Below are 18,936 nucleotides of genomic sequence, written 5' to 3'. Positions count from 1 at the left end.
TGCTCCGCCGCCGACCCCCGCTGAGCTGGGCGCGGGGCGAGCTGTTCAAGGGCCAGAGCATTTAAAGGGGCCATTTAAAGGGGCCGTGCACGTGGGCGTGTGGACGGGGCATTTGTTCCTCCCTCCGGCCGTGGCACCGGCGCTGGTCCTGCGTTGCAGGGGCAGGAGGGAGACGGGTCTTTCTGGGCGTGTGAGCAGCTGGACGCAGTCGCGGCCCGGAGCCGGCGACCTGGTGCCCGGGTGTTGGGCTGTTTTATCGGCACTTACAGCTGTGGGAGGCGCCCAGAACCCAGCATTTGGAGCTGAAGGAGCCTGGGACAGTAGCTAGTCCCCAGCCCACATGTTATGGACGAAGAAACGCAGCCCACAGACCTCCTACGGAGGTCGCCCAGGTAGGAGACAGCACAGCCAGGCTCCGTCCTGGCCTCGAGTCCTGCTGCCCAGCCCGTGGGCCAGCTCCGCCCTTGGGCCGTTGGATGGAAGGCTCCTGTCTGCTGACTTCTCGAGTATTCCCCGGTGAAGGGGTGCACTGTGGTTGGTGGCTCACTGCAGGCGGGCAGCCTGGGAGCGCCCACCGGAACAACTGCGGAGCCAACTTCACCCCAAGTTGACTCCCTGGGCTGCCAAGTCTGCGTGCTGCCCGCACGGATGCCCTGCTGTGTGCACAGCTCCTTCTGCAGACACCTGAGCCTGCAGGGCCTTCAGCCAAGACCTTTGGCAGGAATTAGGCTCTGGAGAAGCGGCTGCAGGTGCGTGAGCCTCAGGTTCCCGGCTGTGAGAATGGGGTTGAGTGCGAGCGGGGAAACATGTCTGTCAGCAGCTGTGTTTTGGGGGCCGAGCTGGTGAAGGGGCGGGGATCCTGGCTCCAGCTCAGAGCTGCGGCCTCAGGCGGGCAGGCTGTCCGTGTTGCGTTGTGTAGGTGAGGGGCTCTCAGGAGGGGGGGCGGGTGTTGGAGGACTGTTGGTACCGAGTGGAGTGGCGATCGTTTGTGGTTTTCAGGAACATTCTGTATCGTTTGGGGTTGAAGTACCTGTGCAGGCCTGGAGTGTGTGTATGGGGATGAGTGTTCCTGTCTGAGAAAGTGGAGGTCAGGGACGAGCAAGGCTGCCGCTCAGATGTGCCTGGACGCCCAGGGCTGGTGTCACGCCTGTGGCCATGCCCTGCTCACCGTGCCCCTGTGCAAACAGGGTTTGCCAAATACGAGTTCCCTACCTACCTTGGCATCTGTCTCTCCAAGTTATTGATGATGATCATGACATAACATACCTTTATGAGTTAGTCCTAGTCCAGTGATGGCGAACCTATGACACGCGTGTCAGAGGTGACACGCGAACTCATTTTTTTGGTTGATTTTTCTTTGTTAAATGGAATTTAAATATATAGAATAAATATCAAAAATATAAGTCTTTGTTTTACTATGGTTGCAAATATCAAAAAATGTCTATATGTGACACGGCACCAGAGTTAAGTTAGGGTTTTTCAAAATGCTGACACGCCGAGCTCAAAAGCTTCGCCATCACTGTCCTAGTCCATGAAAAGCTGTTTTGTACAGTAGTTCACAATTACCTTAAGACAGTGGTTCTCAACCTTCCTAATGCCTCGACCCTTTAATACAGTTCCTCATGTTGTGGTGACCCCCAATGTCATTGTTACAAATTGAACATAATTAAAGCACAGTGATTAATCACAAAAACAATATGTAATTATATGTGTGTTCCCCGATGGTCTTAGGCGACCCCTGTGAAAGGGTTGTTCGACCCCCAAAGGGGTCGCGACCCACAGGTTGAGAACCGCTGCCTTAAGAGCTCCGACCATACATACTACAGTAGCGATGATTTTCACCCTCCTCCGGGAGGAGAAACCGAGATTCAGAGAGCTAAGCCACGTTTCCTGCGATGTGGCTTCGTGACTGAGCACTAGGATTTGATCCCAGCCAGCTGTCTTAATCTTTTGAGTTTTTGCGAAAGAGGTTTCCCACATTCACCCCCACCCACGTCCCTGCACTGCTGCCAGGAAATGTCTGTGTGGTCTCCCGACTACCTGACAAAGCAAAAAATAAATTAAATATATATAGAGAGAGAGCCCTGGCTGCTTTGGCTCAGTGGATAGAGTGTCGGCCTGTGCACAGAAGAGTCCCGGGTTTGAATCCGGTGAAGGGCACACACCCAGGTTGCAGGCTTCATCCCCAGTGTGAGGCGTGCAGGAGGCAGCCAATCAATGATTCTCATCATAGATGTTTCTATCACTCTCCCTTCCTCTCTGTAATCAATAAAAATATATTTATATATATATATATGTGTGTGTGTATATATATATACATATATATATATACACACACACACACTTTAAAAAAAGAAACCAAAGCCACATGTGTGTCTCTACTAAAGACATCTTTGGCTGGTGCTCAGCTGTTGCTCTGACTTTAGGACACAGATTTTTGCAAGTATTTCCACCTGTTCTCTGACCCCAGCAGCTGGGGGAGGGGCTGGGGAGGAATGTGAGGGCTCCAGGCTGGCACGCCTGCCACCCGCCAGGGCCCGGAGGTGGTTCTCACCTTGGGCTGGCCGGGCTGGCCTGGGCCCAGGCCTTGTGTAATCCGTGTCGGCCTCCAGGCCTGGAAGTGGTCAGGGTGCCTTGTTAAGATCTGAGGAAGAGAGGAATTTCAAATCAGACCTTAGTCAAGGCCGGATGTCCAGGAGGGAGGGAGGTTTTCCCAGCCTCTTCATTGCCTGGGAGAATGGGTTGCTCAGTCGTCTTTGCCAACATAGTCTTCTGGAACGTGGAAGAGAAATTGAAAGGGTGCTCACCTTTCCGCTGACTTTTTAAAAATAAAAGTAATATGTGTGCATTCTAGAAAATTCAGGCAATATTTTTTAAAAGCCCGTTAGCCCTCGGTCCAGTGATGACAACTGTTCACATGCGTTGCCTTCTAGCAGTTCATGCACGTCCGTATCTAGTGACCTGCTGAAATATTAGAGGTAGGAATCGAGAGGAAGCTGTGTGTCCTATTCTTCCTGCTAACGTTATGCCTTCAGAATTCTCCCTGCGTTGAGTATTCTTAGAAAACGGGATTTGACTGGTGTGTAGACATCATTTATCTCACCAGTGCCAGAGCAGGGCCCTTTCCAACACTCCCTTTTGATTGCCCCAGAGAAGCAGTGCTCTGCCCCCTGCCCCATGCCCACACGTGGGCACTCCCCGTCCCTGTGCCATGCCCATGTTGGCGCCACCCCCCTTTTAGCACTAAGAGAAGAGGGCTTGTGAGGCGGGGGTCAGGAGAGAGACTCGAGTTTGTAAGGTGGCAGGTGATCTGGTGAGTATTTGTAATCCACTGACCTCTTGTCAGTGTTGGGAGAAGCTGTGTGTTAAAGACAAGGAAAAGGCCCGGGCCTTGTAAGTGTGGGTGTGTACTCGGAGAGCCCACGCGGTGTGCTGTGTGGGCCGCTGTGTGACCGTGGCCCTGGCCCGGCCGGTATGTGCCCCTCACAGGTAGGGGCAGGGATGAGCTCCTCAACTGGCAGTTGGGGGACCTGAACTGTTGGGGGGCTTTTGGCCTTGGGACTTGCTTTTGTCCCTCTGGGCGTCTATAAAATGGCGCTGACTCGATGGCCTTTGAGGGCCTTGCCGGCTCTGACATAGTCCTATGGACGCGCCCTTTGGTTTGACAAATGTTCATGTTGCCTGGGACCCTCCCAAGAGGGGCATCAGCCGGCTTCCATTGTCCCCTCTGTGTGCCTGCCTCTGTTTCATCATTATAGCCACCATTTATTGAACACCTACTATGTGCCAAGTGCTTTACACATCATCTCTAGTTTTTGCAGTACTCTTGCGAGGTGTGCGTATTTCGCTTTTTCCAGCAGAGGAAAGGACCATGGGATGTTAAATGGCCCGAGGCCTTGCAGCCGGGGAGTATGTGGCAGAGCCTCCTCCCCAGCAGGTGATGTCCATCACGGGACAGGCTGAGGTGGATGGACAGATGGATGAATGTCATCTGGGGCCAAATACAGTGGGGCCTTGACTTACGAGTTTAATTCGTTCAGAGACCAAACTCGTTAAGGAGCTCGTTAACTCAAATTACTTTGTCAACTCAATGCAAAAAATTGGCGGAGAGACAGCTGGTATCTCAAAAAACTCGTTAGTCGGGACACTCGTAAGTCGAGGCCCCACTGTACATGGGCAGATGCCCGGGGCTGGGGACACAGAAGGCAGGGAAGCTGTAGACATTTCTAAGGAAAATTCTAGGGGGATTTCCTCCCCTTAGCAAACCCTTTCCCCATATAAGGGGCGACTGGGAACTTCCCAGGAGCCATGGGAGCCCTGTGAGGTGTGGCCCTGGAGAGTGCCTGTTCTGCTAGGCCTGCACACAAGCAAACAAACAAAACCCAATGAGGTGTCGGGACCCAGCCCTTTCTCTGCAGCCCTAAGTGTTTGTGGGAAGTGCAGTAACTCCCAGATTGCTCGTGGGCTACAGTTTCCATCTTTTCCCATGAGGCACCAGTGTTTGCGGTGGCATTTTAAAGTCTGTTTCCTACCGAGGTCCGCTGGCCTTAAATTTCAAGGCCAAAACATGTACATTTCCCCGAAATGGAAAGAAGGTCGGAGAAACGGGGTCACCGGGTTTTCATGATGGCCGCGGGACCTGCTGACCGGAGTGCGTTGGAGAAATTCTCTGGGTCACAATCCCCTGGTTCGGCTGCTTCAGCGTTTCTGTCCCTTTGAGCTGATGGATGGGGGAGCGGTGGCTGTTTGCGTGTTGGATTTTGCATCCTCATCCCAGGCAGCTTTCCGTTTCCAGAACAACAAACACAGTCTCCTGCGCGGCACACCCCTGCCCCCCCCTCGGCCCCCCTGCACCGTCCCGCGCTCCCGCAGAGAACGGAGCGCTGGTTGCTATGTGGGTGACAGGATTTGACACCAGTGGTGGGAGAGTCACCCAGCCCCCCCCCCGCCCGTGAGTCAGCCTCCGTGGGGACCTCGCGCTGCTGCTGGGTGGACAGGCATGCGCGACAAGGTTGTTTATCTGCAGGTTTGGGTGGCGACTTCTCCCTCCGAGGATTTCAGGGACCAGTAGGCCGTTCCCACCGAGAAGCACAGGGAGTGCCTCCCAGCGGCTCTGTCCTCAGAGCCGGGAGCAGAGGGCTGCAGAGGACGGAGAGCGGCTTCCTGAGAAGACAGTCTGTCTATGTTGATGCTCATTATTTCCCTTTAAAAAGTTAAGAGCTTTAAAAACAGCCCTACAAATGCAATCCACGCTTATTATAGAAGCTTTAGAAATACAGAAAAACATTAAGTAAAATTCACCCACAATCTCACTATCCAAAGATAACCTCCTTTAATGTTTTGTGATTTTTTTTGCCAGGCCTTATCTATATACATTTTTAAAGAAAATTCAGGTGACTGTGTGTGTGAAGTTATATATTACGTGTAACAGCCTGTTGTAGTTTTTCCTGTTACTGAATATTCTTTGAAATACGTTTCTTACTGTTCCCATCATAAACCTCTCAGATGGATAGACCATAGGACAGAGGCAGTTCCGTCATTTCCACTTTTTTAAATAATTATAAATAAATGCGACAAACAGATTTTTATGTAAATCTTTTATTATTTTCTTAGGACAAATTCCAAGAAGTAGCGTTTCAGGATCAAAAGGTATGAATTTTTAAAGCTTTTGAAAAGTTTTACTGCCTCCAGGAAGGCGGGTCCGGCCCTGGCCCGTGTGGCTCAGTTGGCTGAACGCCATTCCATGCACCACGGTCACGGGTTCGATGCCCTGTCAGGCGCTATCCCCAGGAGGGGGCGTGCAGGAAGTGGCCTGTCCATGTTTCTCTCCCTCTCCTTTCCTCTCCCTCTAAAATCAATAAAAACATTTTTTTAAAAAAGAAAGAAAGGTGGGTCCAGTGTGTAGTAGGGGTGTTGGAGCCCCGGTTTCCCACACCCTCCTCCACGGTGGGCATGGCTTGGGGACCATCCCAGCCCTCGGACTTTCTTCTCGCCCTGCAGCTTTCCTGGTCTGAAAGCTGCTCCTCTGCCTGCCCTGCTCTCACCAGACGCAGGGTGTTCCAAAGAAAGGGCTGTTCTTTCTGCCACACCCCCATTATCAGGCACGGAGCACGAGCAGTGGGGGTGCCAGGGGGGGTGGGTGAGGCAGAGGGAGGAGTGGTCAGAGGGAGGAGAGGTCAGAGGTGAGGGAGGAAGGGGGGAGGGAGGGTGGGGAGGGAGGGCAGGAAGGTGGAGTGCGGCCAACACTTGCAGTTCTGAGCTGGGCCCAGGATTGGGCGTCTGATTCCCGGGCAGGGCAGCCCCAGAGAAGGCCTGACACCAGCCTGGGAACCACGCTGGGCTCCCTGAGAGTGCAGACCCCTGGCCCTTGGTCAGGATGAGCCCGGGATCTGCATCTCAAATGAGCAGCCTGGCATGTGTTTAAGAGCTGGGACCAGGTCTCGGGTAACGTTGAACCCATCACTTTTCAGATGCAGGGCCTCCCGACCGCTCCTCCAGGCCCTGATAGCACAGGCCCCAGAGGCCTGGGAAGAACGGGGAGGGAGGTTGTTACTACATTACTCCACACCCCAGACCAAACGGGGCGCTGGAAACAGTGTTAGAGCCCCCGAAGTTGCCCATCCTGTCTGGGCTGCTGCGGGGGGAATGCTGAGACTCAGGGCCACGTGGTTTTGAGAAAATCCAGCCGTGTCTGTGTTTCAGGCCCCCTCGGGGGTAGAAAGAATTCACCGAGGCCAGAGGGCAGCGAGGAGCTGTGGGTCCAGGCAGGTGTGTGTTTAGGTTTTCCCCCAAAGACAGCCTCAGAGAGGAGGACTTTGAAGTTCCAGACCTCCATTAGGTGAAGGAAGTCAAGCTAAGAATCACCCAGCTCTCGCCGTGTGTCGGGGCTACAAAGTGTGTCCCCCACATTGGGCCTTGACTAGACTCTCCTGGTCCAGGAGCTGCCACCAGGGAGCAGATCCTAGTTCTAGGTCAGTGGTCGGCAAACTGCGGCTCAGCAAACCGTGGCTCGCGAGCCACATGCGACTCTTTGGCAGGAGTTCTGTGTAAGGGGCGCAAGGCGGCGAGGTGGCCAGAGGTAGGCTCTGCCATGTGCTTATTAATCGGGAGGGAATTGAAGTCACGCAGGAATAATCCAGACCACAGCCCTGAGTGCAGCCACAGACGCTGCCGCGAGGACCCTGCTGGCCTCAGTATGATAAATTATGAGGGTGACCGACTTGGAGACAAACCTTCAGCAGCGGGCAGACCTGGCTGTCTGAGCCCAGTGGCATGGAGCTCAGCTGGAGGGCTTCCGGGAGGCAGCGATGGAGAGAGCTGGCCCTGGTGGCAGCTCAGCCCGGAGGGCTTCCGGGAGGCAGCGATGGGGAGAGCTGGCCCTGGTGGCAGCTCAGCCTGGAGGGCTTCCGGGAGGCAGCGATGGGGAGAGCTGGCCCTGGTGGCAGCTCAGCCCGGAGGGCTTCCGGGAGGCAGCGATGGGGAGAGCTGGCCCTGGTGGCAGCTCAGCCTAGAGGGCTTCTGGGAGGCAGTGACGGGGAGAGCTGGCCCCGGTGGCAGCTCAGCTGGAGGGCTTCCGGGAGGCAGCGATGGGGAGAGCTGGCCCTGGTGGCAGCTCAGCCTAGAGGGCTTCTGCGAGGTGGTGACGGGGAGAGCTGCTCCTGGTGGCAGCTCAGCCGCCCCTGCCCGATGTCGGTGGGGACAGTCAGATCCATCAGGGGTTCTCTGGCGTTTTCCCAGCCCCTTTGGGCTGCACTGGCTTCTGTATGGTGCTGTTGTGTATACACACCGCTCGGGACAGCACACATTGGGGACAGGCCTCTGTCCTGTGTAGTCCCTTCTTCCTGAGTCTTCCTGGGGTCCTGCCTCAGCTGTACTTTTCCACTGCGCGCGCGCACACACACACACACACACACACACACACACTCACGTGCACACACACACACTCACACGCACATGCACACATGCACACTCACACATGCTCATCCCACATGGTCTCACTTCTAACTCATGACTCTCATCTGCCTCCCGGCACCCAGACCCAGGCACTCAGCCCCCTCTTAATGCCTCTGCCTTTTAACCCACAGACACTCAGGCTCCTGGTCCGAATTCCATCTTCTCCGGAGACGATCCCGCTCCCTGTCTTCCTCACGCCTGGCCCACCCTGACTCTCTCCTCTGTTTTGCCCACATCCGGTCCTGTCTGCTTTCGTCCTGACCCTCCTGGTCCTGTCCCCTCACGTGCATCCACCGCTGATGCCTTCAGGGGAGCCCCCTTCCCTCCTCCTTATCCAGGCAGTGGCCGGACTGACACTCCTAAACACCGAGCTGGTCTGCCTGTCACGCTGCCCTTGGGGGAGGGGGGTACGGGAGACCCTTCACGCCTCCCCGGGTGGGCCCTGAGCTTTCTTCATGCCCTTCCCTCCCACCTGGAAAAGGCTGTGTCTGTCGACCCTGTTGTCTTCTCTAGAAAACATTCCTGGTCTCAGGTTTAGCCCCTTCTCGGTGCTTCTGCACCACGTGGGGAACACCTGCATCATAACCCTGGTCACACTGGGTGGCTTTTTGTTTGTTTTCTTACCGATAAAAGGGTGTCCTTTACTCATCTTTGTACCCCCAGAGCCCAGCACAGTCGCTGGCACACTGTCGGCGCTCAGCGGGTGTTTGTGGCTGGAAGGGATGAGCGTGCTGACGGGGGAGTGGCCCTGACTTCCAGTGGGCGCCTGCCCCCCGTGACCTGGTCTCCTGAGGCCGTCCCTCGGCGCAGCAGCTGCCTGGTGGCTGTGGGACTTGCTGTACAGCGGTCATTGCACACGGTGTCGGGGTTGCTGCAAGCAGGGCCTGTGTCCGGGTCTTAGAGCCGCTAACCCCCTCTGTCCCCCACCGCCTTGGCCTCAGGGGAGGGGAATGAGCTCTCCTGTGTTTGCTTTCCCAGACACTTCTAGAGGCAGGGCCATGCTCACGTTCATGGCCTCTGACAGCGAGGAAGACGCGTGCAACGAGCGGACGTCCCTGATGTCAGCTGAGAGCCCCGTGCCTCGCTCCTGCCAGGAAGGCAGGCAGGGCCCCGAGGACGGAGAGGATGCGGCCCAGTGGGTAGGTTCCCGCCAGCGGGCGGAGGCCTCGAAACAGGCCCCTGGGGTCCCTGTGCCTGTGGATGGAAGCCGGACGTTCCCGGTGCGGGAGGAGGGAGAGTAAAGTGAGGACTGGCGGGCAGTGGTGGTTGCCATGGCACAGCTCAGGCATGAGGGCTTTAGAGTGACCGCACTGCCCAGCCGGACGTGCGACTGCAGTGGCCCGAGCGAGTCTGCCCCAGCCCTGCCCTACACTCACCTTCCTAGTGAGGAACGCGCGTGTGAGTTTGGATGCGGGGACAGGTCACAGGCTCAGGGACGGCCGAGGGGAGCCTTTTTGGCAGATGGCAGCCGTGGGGACGCAGCGATGACCCAGCGATGACTGTACCTGCGTCATGTTCGGCTTTGAGCTGGGGCTGTGTCCCCCTCCTTTCCAGCTGCTGTCACAAGACTATCACAGACACAGATTTAATCCTCGCTGTTCTGGAGACTGGAAGCCCAGCATCGGGTGCCAGCAGATGTGGTGTCAGGAGAGGCCCACTTCCGGCTCCCAGGCAGCCTTGTCCTCGTGGTGGGAGGGGGAGGGTGCTCTCTGTGGTCCCTTTATAGAGGCCCTGATGCTGCTCACGGCCCCGCTCTCATGACCAATCCCCTCCCAGAGGCCCCGCCTCCTGATACCATCACACTGGGGGGGAGGCTTCAACACAGGAAATTGGAGGGACAGTCAGTTCATGGCAGGAAGGGGGCTGCGCTGTGATGTGATCTCTGCGGCCCACAGGGCAGGAGGTTATAAGGTCAGGGAGTGGGGGGTGTTCTTGGAGAGGCACCAGCCACGCCACCCCCCCTCAGGGAAAAACAGCCTCCTGCTTGGTTTGGCCCATTCTGGTATTTAAACAGCTTCCGTGGGATGTTTCTTCCAGCCCCGACCCCCTTGCTCATTTCTAACGTCCTGGCCTCCACGCAAGACCACGGCCACCGCACAGCACTCCTTAGCCTGTCCTTGCGAGTCTCTTCATCTCTCAGCGCCTGGAGTTTTGTGCATTTTAGTTGCTTCACTTCATGAACAGTTTCTTCTGTTCTCAGCTGAGGATCTAGATTGGAATCCCTGCAAAGCACCTACCGAAGCAATAGTCGTTTTTTAGTTTTGTTTCATTTGGCTTTGGCTTTGGCTGTTAATGTAACTACCAGAGCAGCTGATGACCCTGAATTGCCACAATTCCAGAACAAATTCTGTGGTTCATTTGTGCCTGCGTCTGGCAGGCGTCCTGCCCACTCCTTCGCCGCTCACTCATTTACTCTTCCCAACTTCCCTTCGGCCCGGACCTCCCAGACGCCTGACTCTCGGTTAGCCACTCTGGCTCAGCTGCAAATTTGCATGCTTGGTTTTGAGGCACAAACGTTCAAAGTAATTTATTCCTCTGCAAATTCCCAGTGTCTTATTTATAATCAAAGAAAGTCCGTCCCTATGTGTGCTGGCCATTCTAGTTTGTGATTTGTGAACCAAAAATGTTTGCTCGACCTAGCCGGTTTGGCTCAGTGGATAGAGCTTCGGCCCCAAGACTGAAGGGTCCTGGGTTCGATTCCAGTCAAGGGCACGTACCTCGGTGACAGGCTCAATCCCCGGGCCTGGTCGGAGTGCTTTCGGGAGGCAACCAATCGATGTGTATCCTTCACATCGGTGTTTCTGTCTCTCCCCCTCCCTTCCATTCTCTCTAAAAACCAATGGAAAAATATCCGCAGGTGAGGATTAACCAAAAAGAAAAAGAAAAAAAGCAACACTTAAAAAAAAAGTTTGCTCTGTTTTCCTGTCGCCTGGCCTGACGGTGCCGCGTCCGTGTGGCCACGTGAGCAGCATGAGGGGCACCCTGCGCCCGTGCTGAGTGGGGCGAGCTCTGTAGACGGGCTCCACCAGTAGCCATGAAGCGCGGGCCTGAGACCACCTCCTCTGGCTGCCGCGGCCCCGCCTGCATCTGCGGTGGTCAGTGCCGGCTCTGACTCTCTAGCTGTCCTCCTACACTCCTCAGAGGAGCTGGCAGTCCCAGCTCCCTCACCTGCACTGCGGCCCGGAGACGGAAGCAGCAGTCACCCTCCTCCTTTCCTCTTCCACACCCGCGCCGCGTGGCAGGCCACCTTGGGGCCTCCGTGGCCCTGACCGTGTGCTTCCCACAGAGAAGCCAGGGCCGCGAGGAGGGCCAGGAGGAAGACCCTGACCGCTACGTCTGCAGCGGGGTCCCCGGGCGGCTGCCGGGCCTGGAGGAGGAGCTGACCCTCAAGTACGGGGCGAAGCACGTGATCATGCTCTTCGTGCCCGTCACGCTGTGCATGGTCGTGGTGGTGGCCACCATCAAGTCCGTGCGCTTCTACACGGAGAAGAACGGGCAGCTGTGAGTGGGGCCGCGGCAGGTGGGAGCGGGGCTGGGTCGGGGTGGTGGCCTCCGCCGGCCAGGGCACCGCAGCTCCGTGCCAGCGGCAGAAAGGAGCAGGGACCAAGAGTCCGCACCCTGGTCTGGGGCCGGTCCTCAGGCTGAGGTCGGGGCGGGAGAGGGGTTGGAAGGCAGGGCAGCAGCGGGGATGGCCGACAGCACGCCCCCAGGGCAGGCGTCCAAGGCTCCTGGGGCGGGGCACACGGACCAGGCAGGGACAGGCACCGAGCCCTGGCCTCCTCCCTCAGCATCTACACGCCCTTCACCGAGGACACGCCCTCGGTGGGCCAGCGCCTGCTCAACTCCGTGCTCAACACCCTCATCATGCTCAGCGTCATCGTGGTCATGACCATCTTCCTGGTTGTGCTGTACAAGTACCGCTGCTACAAGGTGAGCGCCGCCCGCCTGTCCCGCCCACCGGGTCCTCCCGCCGCCGCCCCCTTGCGGTGCGTCTTATGCTGGAACCGTTGTCTTAAAAAAATCAGAGTTCCTTTTTCTCTGCAAAACAGACTCTGGTTTTTGGTACTCTTACCTCCCCTCTCCTGCCCCTACCATGGGTTAGCCAATGCTCTTGTGTTTTAAACTTACACATAATCCCACCTAATTGAGTTCCTCCTTGCCACATTCACATGTCACTTCTCTATTCAAGGTCAGTTTTCTTTTGCTTCTCCTTCCGAAGGAATGAGTGTTCTATTCTAGGCTCCCTTTACCCCATACTTCCCTCCGGGCTTATTTTATTTTCCCATTTCCCTTTAGGCCGGTCGTACAGATGCTATGCTGGGTCTCCAGTGCTGGTTAGGAGACCCACTCTCCTCCCACTCACCGCCCCCCCCCCCAGCTGTGGAGTGGCCCCGGGGTGGTAGAGGCGTGGAGTCCGCCTGGCCCACATCCTGGGCATTGCCGCCAGAGATGCCATAGCTTGTAGACTCGGTTTCAGGCTTCTCAGAGCTTTGACGCCCTGAGGACTAGAAGGAAGTTAAACTAGGCATTACCTAATGCAAACCGCTCACACACAGGCGTGAGCACGTTGTACTCAGGCTGCCGCCTTCTGTGGGGCAGGTAGAGGGAGGGGAGGAGGCTCGGCCTGAAGAGATGAGCCCCCTCCCAGTGGGGGTGGAAGTGGGGTGCATGAAGGGAGGGCTGTCAGGAGGTGTGTGGGAGCTGAGCTTATCGATAGGTAATGACTTGTGCAGGTGAGCCCGAGTTTCAGGTTGGGGTGGGGAGGGCGGTGGACGGGGAAGAGGGTGGAGGGCTGCTTGTCCGGAGCACAGATGAGACCCAGCTGGGAGCCGGGAGTGGGGGGCCAGCACTGCTGTGGTCAGTAGGCACCAGGTGGCCAGTCCCGGGGCTGTGCAGTCAGGTCCCATGACCTCAGGTGATGGCCATGGCCTTGGGCGGGCGGGGCTGCTGTGATAAAGTGTCGGCACCTTCCAGAGGCAGCCGGGCACTGACAAGGCCACGGCCTCACTCCTGGGGGACCAGGTCCTGCCTGAGGCGCCGTGTCCCGAGCTGGGTCTGTCTGCAGGTGGGGAGGCTGGAAGGAGCGTCAGTCTGTGCCCTGTGCCGGGCCCGGGACTGGCTGAGGATCAGCCCCTCGTCCTTCACCCTCCCCAGCTTGGCAGGGAGGACAGGAGTGTTTGCAGACCCTCAGGTGGGAAGGACTCCCTGGGTTGACTTTGTTCAAAAGAAGCCTCTCCAAGAGCCTGCCCTGCCCACTCGTCTAAGCACCGGTGGCTTTCCTGGGACCAGCCTGCAGTTGGTTTTCTTCAGAGCCCCTGCCGCCCTCTGTCACGATGCGTGTGTATCTGTGTGTCGCCTGCTGCCCTCACACTGGAATGCAGCACGCGTGGGCAGAGGCTTTGCTGGCTTCCTCGAGCGCCCAGACAGTGCCTGGCGTGTAGGGACGCCAGCATGTCCTCTGAGTGGGTCAGGTGCAGGTGTTAGGCCTAAAGCAGTTGGGTCTCCGTACACTCGCAGGGCGGCCTAGGGAGACCTTGAGTTTCTGTGCCCCATGTGCCTGGAGAACGGCCACCCCGGCCCTCCAGCCCAGCCGCGGAGGAGCCTGAGGAAGCAGGGTTCCCGGCCTGGGCAGCGTCAGCGCCGGGAGCCTGAGGCTGCGATGGGGCTGGGGCACCTGTGCTCACGCTGCCTGCTTCTCTCTAGTTCATCCACGGCTGGCTGATCATGTCCTCGCTGATGCTGCTGTTCCTCTTCACCTACATCTACCTCGGGTGAGTGGCAGCTGGTGGGCAGCAGAGTCCTCGGGGCCCCTCCCGCTGTGGCACATGAAGGACCTGGGTGGGGAAGGGCTCCCCTGGGCTCCACACCCTCCCCAGGGTCTGCTCCCAGCCGGGCTCCTCTTTCCACAGACCTTTTCTTATCGTATTTTTATTGATTTCAGCGAGGAAGGGAGAAGGAAAGAGAAATAGAAATATCAGTGATGAGAATGATTGATCGGCTGCCTCCTACACGCCCCCTCCTGGGGATGGAGCCTGAAACCCGGCCAGTGCCCTGACTGGGAATCAAATCGTGACCTCCTGGTTCCTAGGTCGATGCTCAGCCACTGGGCCACACCGGCTGGGCCTGCAGGCCTTATTCTGACACGGGAGTGGTCTCCGTGGTGGGCCACGCGTCTCTTTGTGGTTCCTAATTTAAAACACGAGCAGAGCCTTCAGGGACGAGGCTCTCTGTGAACCCAAGGAGGGTAGGACCCCTCAGAATTTACATTCTAGTCTTTGGGCTGCACCTGGGTTATTCCTAGTTTATGGCAAAAAGGGTCTCCATTGCCCTTGATTTGGGATATCAGCCTGACCCAGGGGCACAGAGACAGGAGGGAGCGGAGAGAGCACATTCCCCGGAATGTTCAGGGGCTGAGGGCCTTCCGGTCGTGCCAGTGCACACCCACGTGGAGCACCCCAAGAACGAGCTGTCGGCTTCCCCACCCCTCGTTCCAGAACCATTTCCAGTGGTTCGTGCAGGACTCCTAGGAATGGGGAAGGGAATGCTGGTCAGTGGCACCAGGAGCTGGAAACCAGGCTGGGACTTGAGGGCTGAGGAGCAGGGTGTTGAATGGCATCCGGGTCTGGCTCTCGCTGAGTGCCCGGCCCCCCGGGCTTGACTTGGGTCCCGCAGGGAAGTGCTCAAGACCTACAACGTGGCCATGGACTACCCCACCCTGTTCCTGGTCGTCTGGAACTTCGGGGCGGTGGGCATGGTGTGCATCCACTGGAAGGGCCCGCTGGTGCTGCAGCAGGCCTACCTCATCATGATCAGCGCGCTCATGGCCTTGGTCTTCATCAAGTACCTCCCGGAGTGGTCCGCCTGGGTCATCCTGGGCGCCATCTCTGTGTACGGTAGGTGGGCGCCGGCGGGCAGAGCCTGCGGCAGGCAGTGGGTCGGCGTCGAGGGCCCAGCCTCGCTGTGGCACACGCGGTTGGTGTGGAAAGGCCCCTCCTCCCTCCCCCCGGGCCTGGGGGCGGGGGGCGGGGGGCCTCCCTTCTGAGAGATTGTCCCGCGTGGACTCACGACTGCTGAGCGGTTTGTTAATAGCAGACGTTTACCGAGCCCTCGCACTGCAGCTCGATGCACTGCCAGTCCTGGGCACGGGCTGGGCACGGCACCTGTATCATAGGCACCCGGAGCGCTAGCCACGGCCTCGTTGGCATTAGTGTGAGGGCCTCCCCAGTTCTGTTTCTTCCGTTTTAGGGCCCAGAGAAGTGAGACTCCCAGTTCCTCCTCTTCCCTGCTCGCAGGTAGCCCTCCCAGCCCGCTCTGGGCTCCCGCCTGGGCAGGCTGGCGGCTGTGGCTGGAGACCGTGGGTTGGGTGATAGGACGGCAGGGCCCGTCCTGAGAGCCTCACACTCGGGCTCTGGGGCACGCCCCCCCCATACCGGTGTTAGGGGGCTGGCTCATCTCTTTGGGGGTGCTTGGGGATAAATCTCCTTTTTAACTTTGTTTTTCCAGATCTCATGGCTGTGCTGTGCCCCAAGGGGCCGCTGCGGATGCTGGTGGAGACGGCCCAGGAGAGGAATGAGCCCATATTTCCTGCCCTGATATACTCCTGTGAGTGGCCCCCACCCCCTCCCGACACGGGGTCAGGCCTGGCTTCAGAGTTCACTGGGGGATGGTTACCTGTTCCCTGACCCAAGCGGGGAGGAGGCCTGGAGACCTCAGGAGGGTCTCCCCTTCCAGGACGACAGCGGGCGGCAGCTTGCTGTTACACGGGCGAAGGTGAGAAGTGAGCGAGGCGGGCCGCGGCTTCCCCAGCCGCATGGCTGCTGGCGTTGAGTCTCTGAGGGGAGGCACGTGGGGGCCCCTGGCTCAGGCCAGGTGTAGGGTGGGTGCACATGCGTGCAGCACACCTGTATCAGAGCCCCCCTTGTGGCGGGCACTCTGCGGGCCTCGGAGACGCCGATGAGACAAGGCCCGCGGGGGCCGGAGCCCCCAGAGCGCACAGCCCTGTGGCTTTAATCCCTCCGTCTGTGGCCGGTGGCCCTTACTTAAGTAGAGACCTTGAACTTCCGGGGCCGGCTCTGCAGGGTGCCCTGGAGCCCGTGATGGAGCATCTGCAGGGTTCTGGGTGACCTCTAACAAATGAAGGTCGAATGGAAGCTCCGTCCAGGCACGTTCCGAGGATGAGCCGGCACCGCGTGGGGAAAGACCGGACGGTGCCTGGACTCGTTCACCATCTGTGCCCTCGCGGAGCTTGCATTCTGGGAGGGGGACAGGCAGTAACTAGCAGACAAGCCAGGAGGTGCGTGCTGTGTGGAGAGACGGCGGGGGGCGGGGGCGGGGCCTGAGGACTCCGGGGCAGTGGCGCTGCTGTTTCACACGCGATGGTCAAGGAAGGCCTCTGTCAGAGGAGGCGTGTCCTGCCCTGGGACAACCTGGGACGGAATTCTGGGCAGAAGGAAGAGCAGCAGGTGCCGAGGCCTAAGATGGATGAGGGGGGTCCAGGTCACAGTCGGCCCTGCAGGCTTTTCCTCCTCAGTGAGACGTGACACAACCTGGAAGATTTCAGACTGACGTGACGTGACTTGTTTGCTCTTTTTTTAAAAATATATTTTATTGATTTTTTACAGAGAGGAAGGGAGAGGGATAGAGAATTAGAAACATCGATGAGAGAGAAACATCGATCACCTGCCTCCTGCACAGCCCCTACTGGGGATGTGCCCGCAACCAAGGTACATGCCCTTGACTGGAATTGAACCTGGGACCCTTCAGTCCTCGGGCTGACGCTCTATCCATGAGCCAGACCGGCCAGGGCGTGACTTGACGTTTTAATAGGACTGCACAGGTTGCTGGGTGGGGAACAGTGGTTCGGGATCAAGAGGGGGCAGGAGCTGGATTTAGAGACTGAAGAACAACCTGAGAGAGAGGAATGAGAGTCAAGGATGATGGCAGTGTTTGGGTCTGAGCAGCAAAGAGGATGGAACTGGCAGTGGTTGGGAGCAGTGGGGGCGCATGGAGTGTGAGGTGCCCCCGGGCATTGGCTGCAGAGCTGGGCGTGAATGCAAGAGGGAGTCTCCAGGCCAGAGAGAACACAGTTAGTACCACGTGATGCGGCAGGCCCCCTCTGGACAGAGACCCAGGAGGACTGAAAGCAGGCCTTGGGCGTGTGTGTGTGCAGCCATGTTCGTAGCAGCAGCATTCACAACAGCCAAGAGCTGGAAGCAGCCAGGTGTCTACTGATGGGTGAGCGGATAAACCAAATGTGGTATCGACACAGTGGAATACGACTCAGCCTTGAAAAGGAAAGGAGTTCTGACATGTGCTACAGGCATGAACCTTGAGGACATGCTAAGCGGATTAAGCCAGTTACCAAGAGACAGATACTGTAGATTCCACATATGTGAGGTATCGGACTCATAGAGACAGGAAGTAGAAGGACAGGGGAAGGGGAAGTGGGGCTGGTCACTGGGTGTGAAGTTTCCATGCTGCGAGTTGGAAAAGTTGTGGAGATCTGTTCCACAACAACGTGCATATACTTAACACTTCAAATGGCTGAGATGATAGAGTTTACTAGAGGCTGATGCACGAAATTCCTGCAAGAGTAGGCCTTCCTTCCCCGGGCTGCCGGCACCAGCTTCCCTCCGCACCCAGGACCCGGGCTTCCCTCACAGCCCCGGCTTCGTCTAGAAGGTTGTCCGGAAGGACGTCTGGTCTAATTAGCATATTACGCTTTTATTATTATAGATGTTACATGTTCTTTACACAATAAAACGAAAACACAATTAGTTCATCAAACTGTTCGCTGATATTATTGCCATTGTTTTGGTGAGGAGGCAAAAAAAGACAGGAAAGGCGTTGTCTGCCGGAACCTGGTCAGTGAGTGTGGACCCCTCCCCTGCGGCCTCCTGCCAGAGGGCACAGCGAATGCCAGGGAACGGGGGGCTTGTGTGGGCTTCCGGGGATCCCGGGAGCCTGTTGGCCCCGCCTGAGGCATGACCCTTCTCTCCTCCCCCAGCCGCCATGGTGTGGACAGTGGGCATGGCCAAGCCGGACCCCTCCTCTCAGGGGGCCCTTCAGCTCCCCTACGACCCAGAGATGGGTGAGTGCCGGGGGCTGGTAGCCCGGGGCCCTGGGGGCGGCCCCTCACTGCTCCCCGCTCAGCCTGGCCTGGCCTTCCCGGGAGACACGAGGTTGGGGGGCAGAAGGGAAGACCAGCCCTCCTGGCATCTTGGGGACCAAGCGAGGGTGGCCTTCCGTCCTCTGCCTCAGCCCCTTCCCTCTTACATGGCCTGGGGAGTCTTTCCTTGGCGCCGGGCCAGGGGGCGGGCAGGGACCCTGAGCTCCAGAGAAGCCTCTGACCAGCTTCTGTCTCTCCCTTCCTCTCCCACCCCGCGGGGATGCCGGCGTCTCCTCCTGGACCCAGAAGAAGACTCCTGCGACAGTTTGGGGGAGTCCTCGTACCCGGAAGTCCTTGAGCCCCCCCTGCCTGGCTCCCCAGGGGAGGAGCTGGAGGAAGAGGAGGAAAGTAAGGTGCCCGTGTCCAGATGGTCCGTGGGCCCCGGGTGGGGGGGAGATGGGGAGCCCTGATATCCAGGGCGGAGGGCGTGAGGGAGACGGCCTTGCCGGCGTCCAGGAGGAACCCGTGGGGGTAGGTCCTGTCGGCAGGCCGCGGGCCTCGCACACGCTGGCTGAAGCCTGTATTGAACCATGGTCACTGAGCCCCAGCCGTGTGCCGGCCTGCACTGTGCAGGGCCCCAGCTCTGAGACTCACCTCGCACAGGGTGGGCCCTGATCACAGACACTGAGTCGGGGGAGGGGGGCCGTGCAGGAGAACACGGGATGGGGGCACCGGGGGTTCTTGACCAGGTGTCGGGGGTCAGAGGGAGACCTGAGCTCCCAGGTTCAGCCATGTCAGGACAGACATTGCCTTGACCAGGAGGAGGGCCACCTGGTTGGAGTCTGGAGGGAAGGAGGGCATGGGGCAGGGAGGGC

At 58.1% G+C, this 18,936-nt stretch overlaps 1 protein-coding gene across 5 annotated transcripts in view; it reads left to right on the top strand.

Moving 5' to 3' along the window:
- The first annotated feature begins 24 nt into the window (after positions 1 to 24).
- Positions 25 to 18,936, top strand: part of PSEN2 (presenilin 2) — a 21,724-nt gene continuing 2,812 nt past the window's right edge. Inside the window, exons 1-10 of one of the 5 annotated variants that reach the window (XM_014528270.1) lie at positions 26 to 749; positions 5,614 to 5,649; positions 8,932 to 9,092; positions 11,240 to 11,454; positions 11,742 to 11,883; positions 13,657 to 13,724; positions 14,626 to 14,846; positions 15,457 to 15,555; positions 17,960 to 18,043; positions 18,368 to 18,469. In XM_014528270.1, coding sequence (XP_014383756.1) covers positions 8,952 to 9,092; positions 11,240 to 11,454; positions 11,742 to 11,883; positions 13,657 to 13,724; positions 14,626 to 14,846; positions 15,457 to 15,555; positions 17,960 to 18,043; positions 18,368 to 18,469 — 1,072 coding nt within the window. In that variant the 5' untranslated portion in view covers positions 26 to 749; positions 5,614 to 5,649; positions 8,932 to 8,951. Of the gene's footprint in view, positions 750 to 4,865; positions 4,952 to 5,613; positions 5,650 to 8,931; positions 9,093 to 11,239; positions 11,455 to 11,741; positions 11,884 to 13,656; positions 13,725 to 14,625; positions 14,847 to 15,456; positions 15,556 to 17,959; positions 18,044 to 18,367; positions 18,470 to 18,936 lie in introns of those variants that run through there. The other 4 variants (XM_014528271.1, XM_014528272.1, XM_014528268.1 and 1 more) reach the window with 4 other exon arrangements.

Source organism: Myotis brandtii, unplaced genomic scaffold (genome assembly GCF_000412655.1).
Source record: "Myotis brandtii unplaced genomic scaffold, ASM41265v1 scaffold627, whole genome shotgun sequence".
Classification (NCBI taxonomy): Eukaryota; Metazoa; Chordata; class Mammalia; order Chiroptera; family Vespertilionidae; genus Myotis; species Myotis brandtii.
The sequence above is the reverse complement of the archived record's forward strand: the minus strand, read 5'-3'. Positions and strand labels throughout refer to the sequence as shown.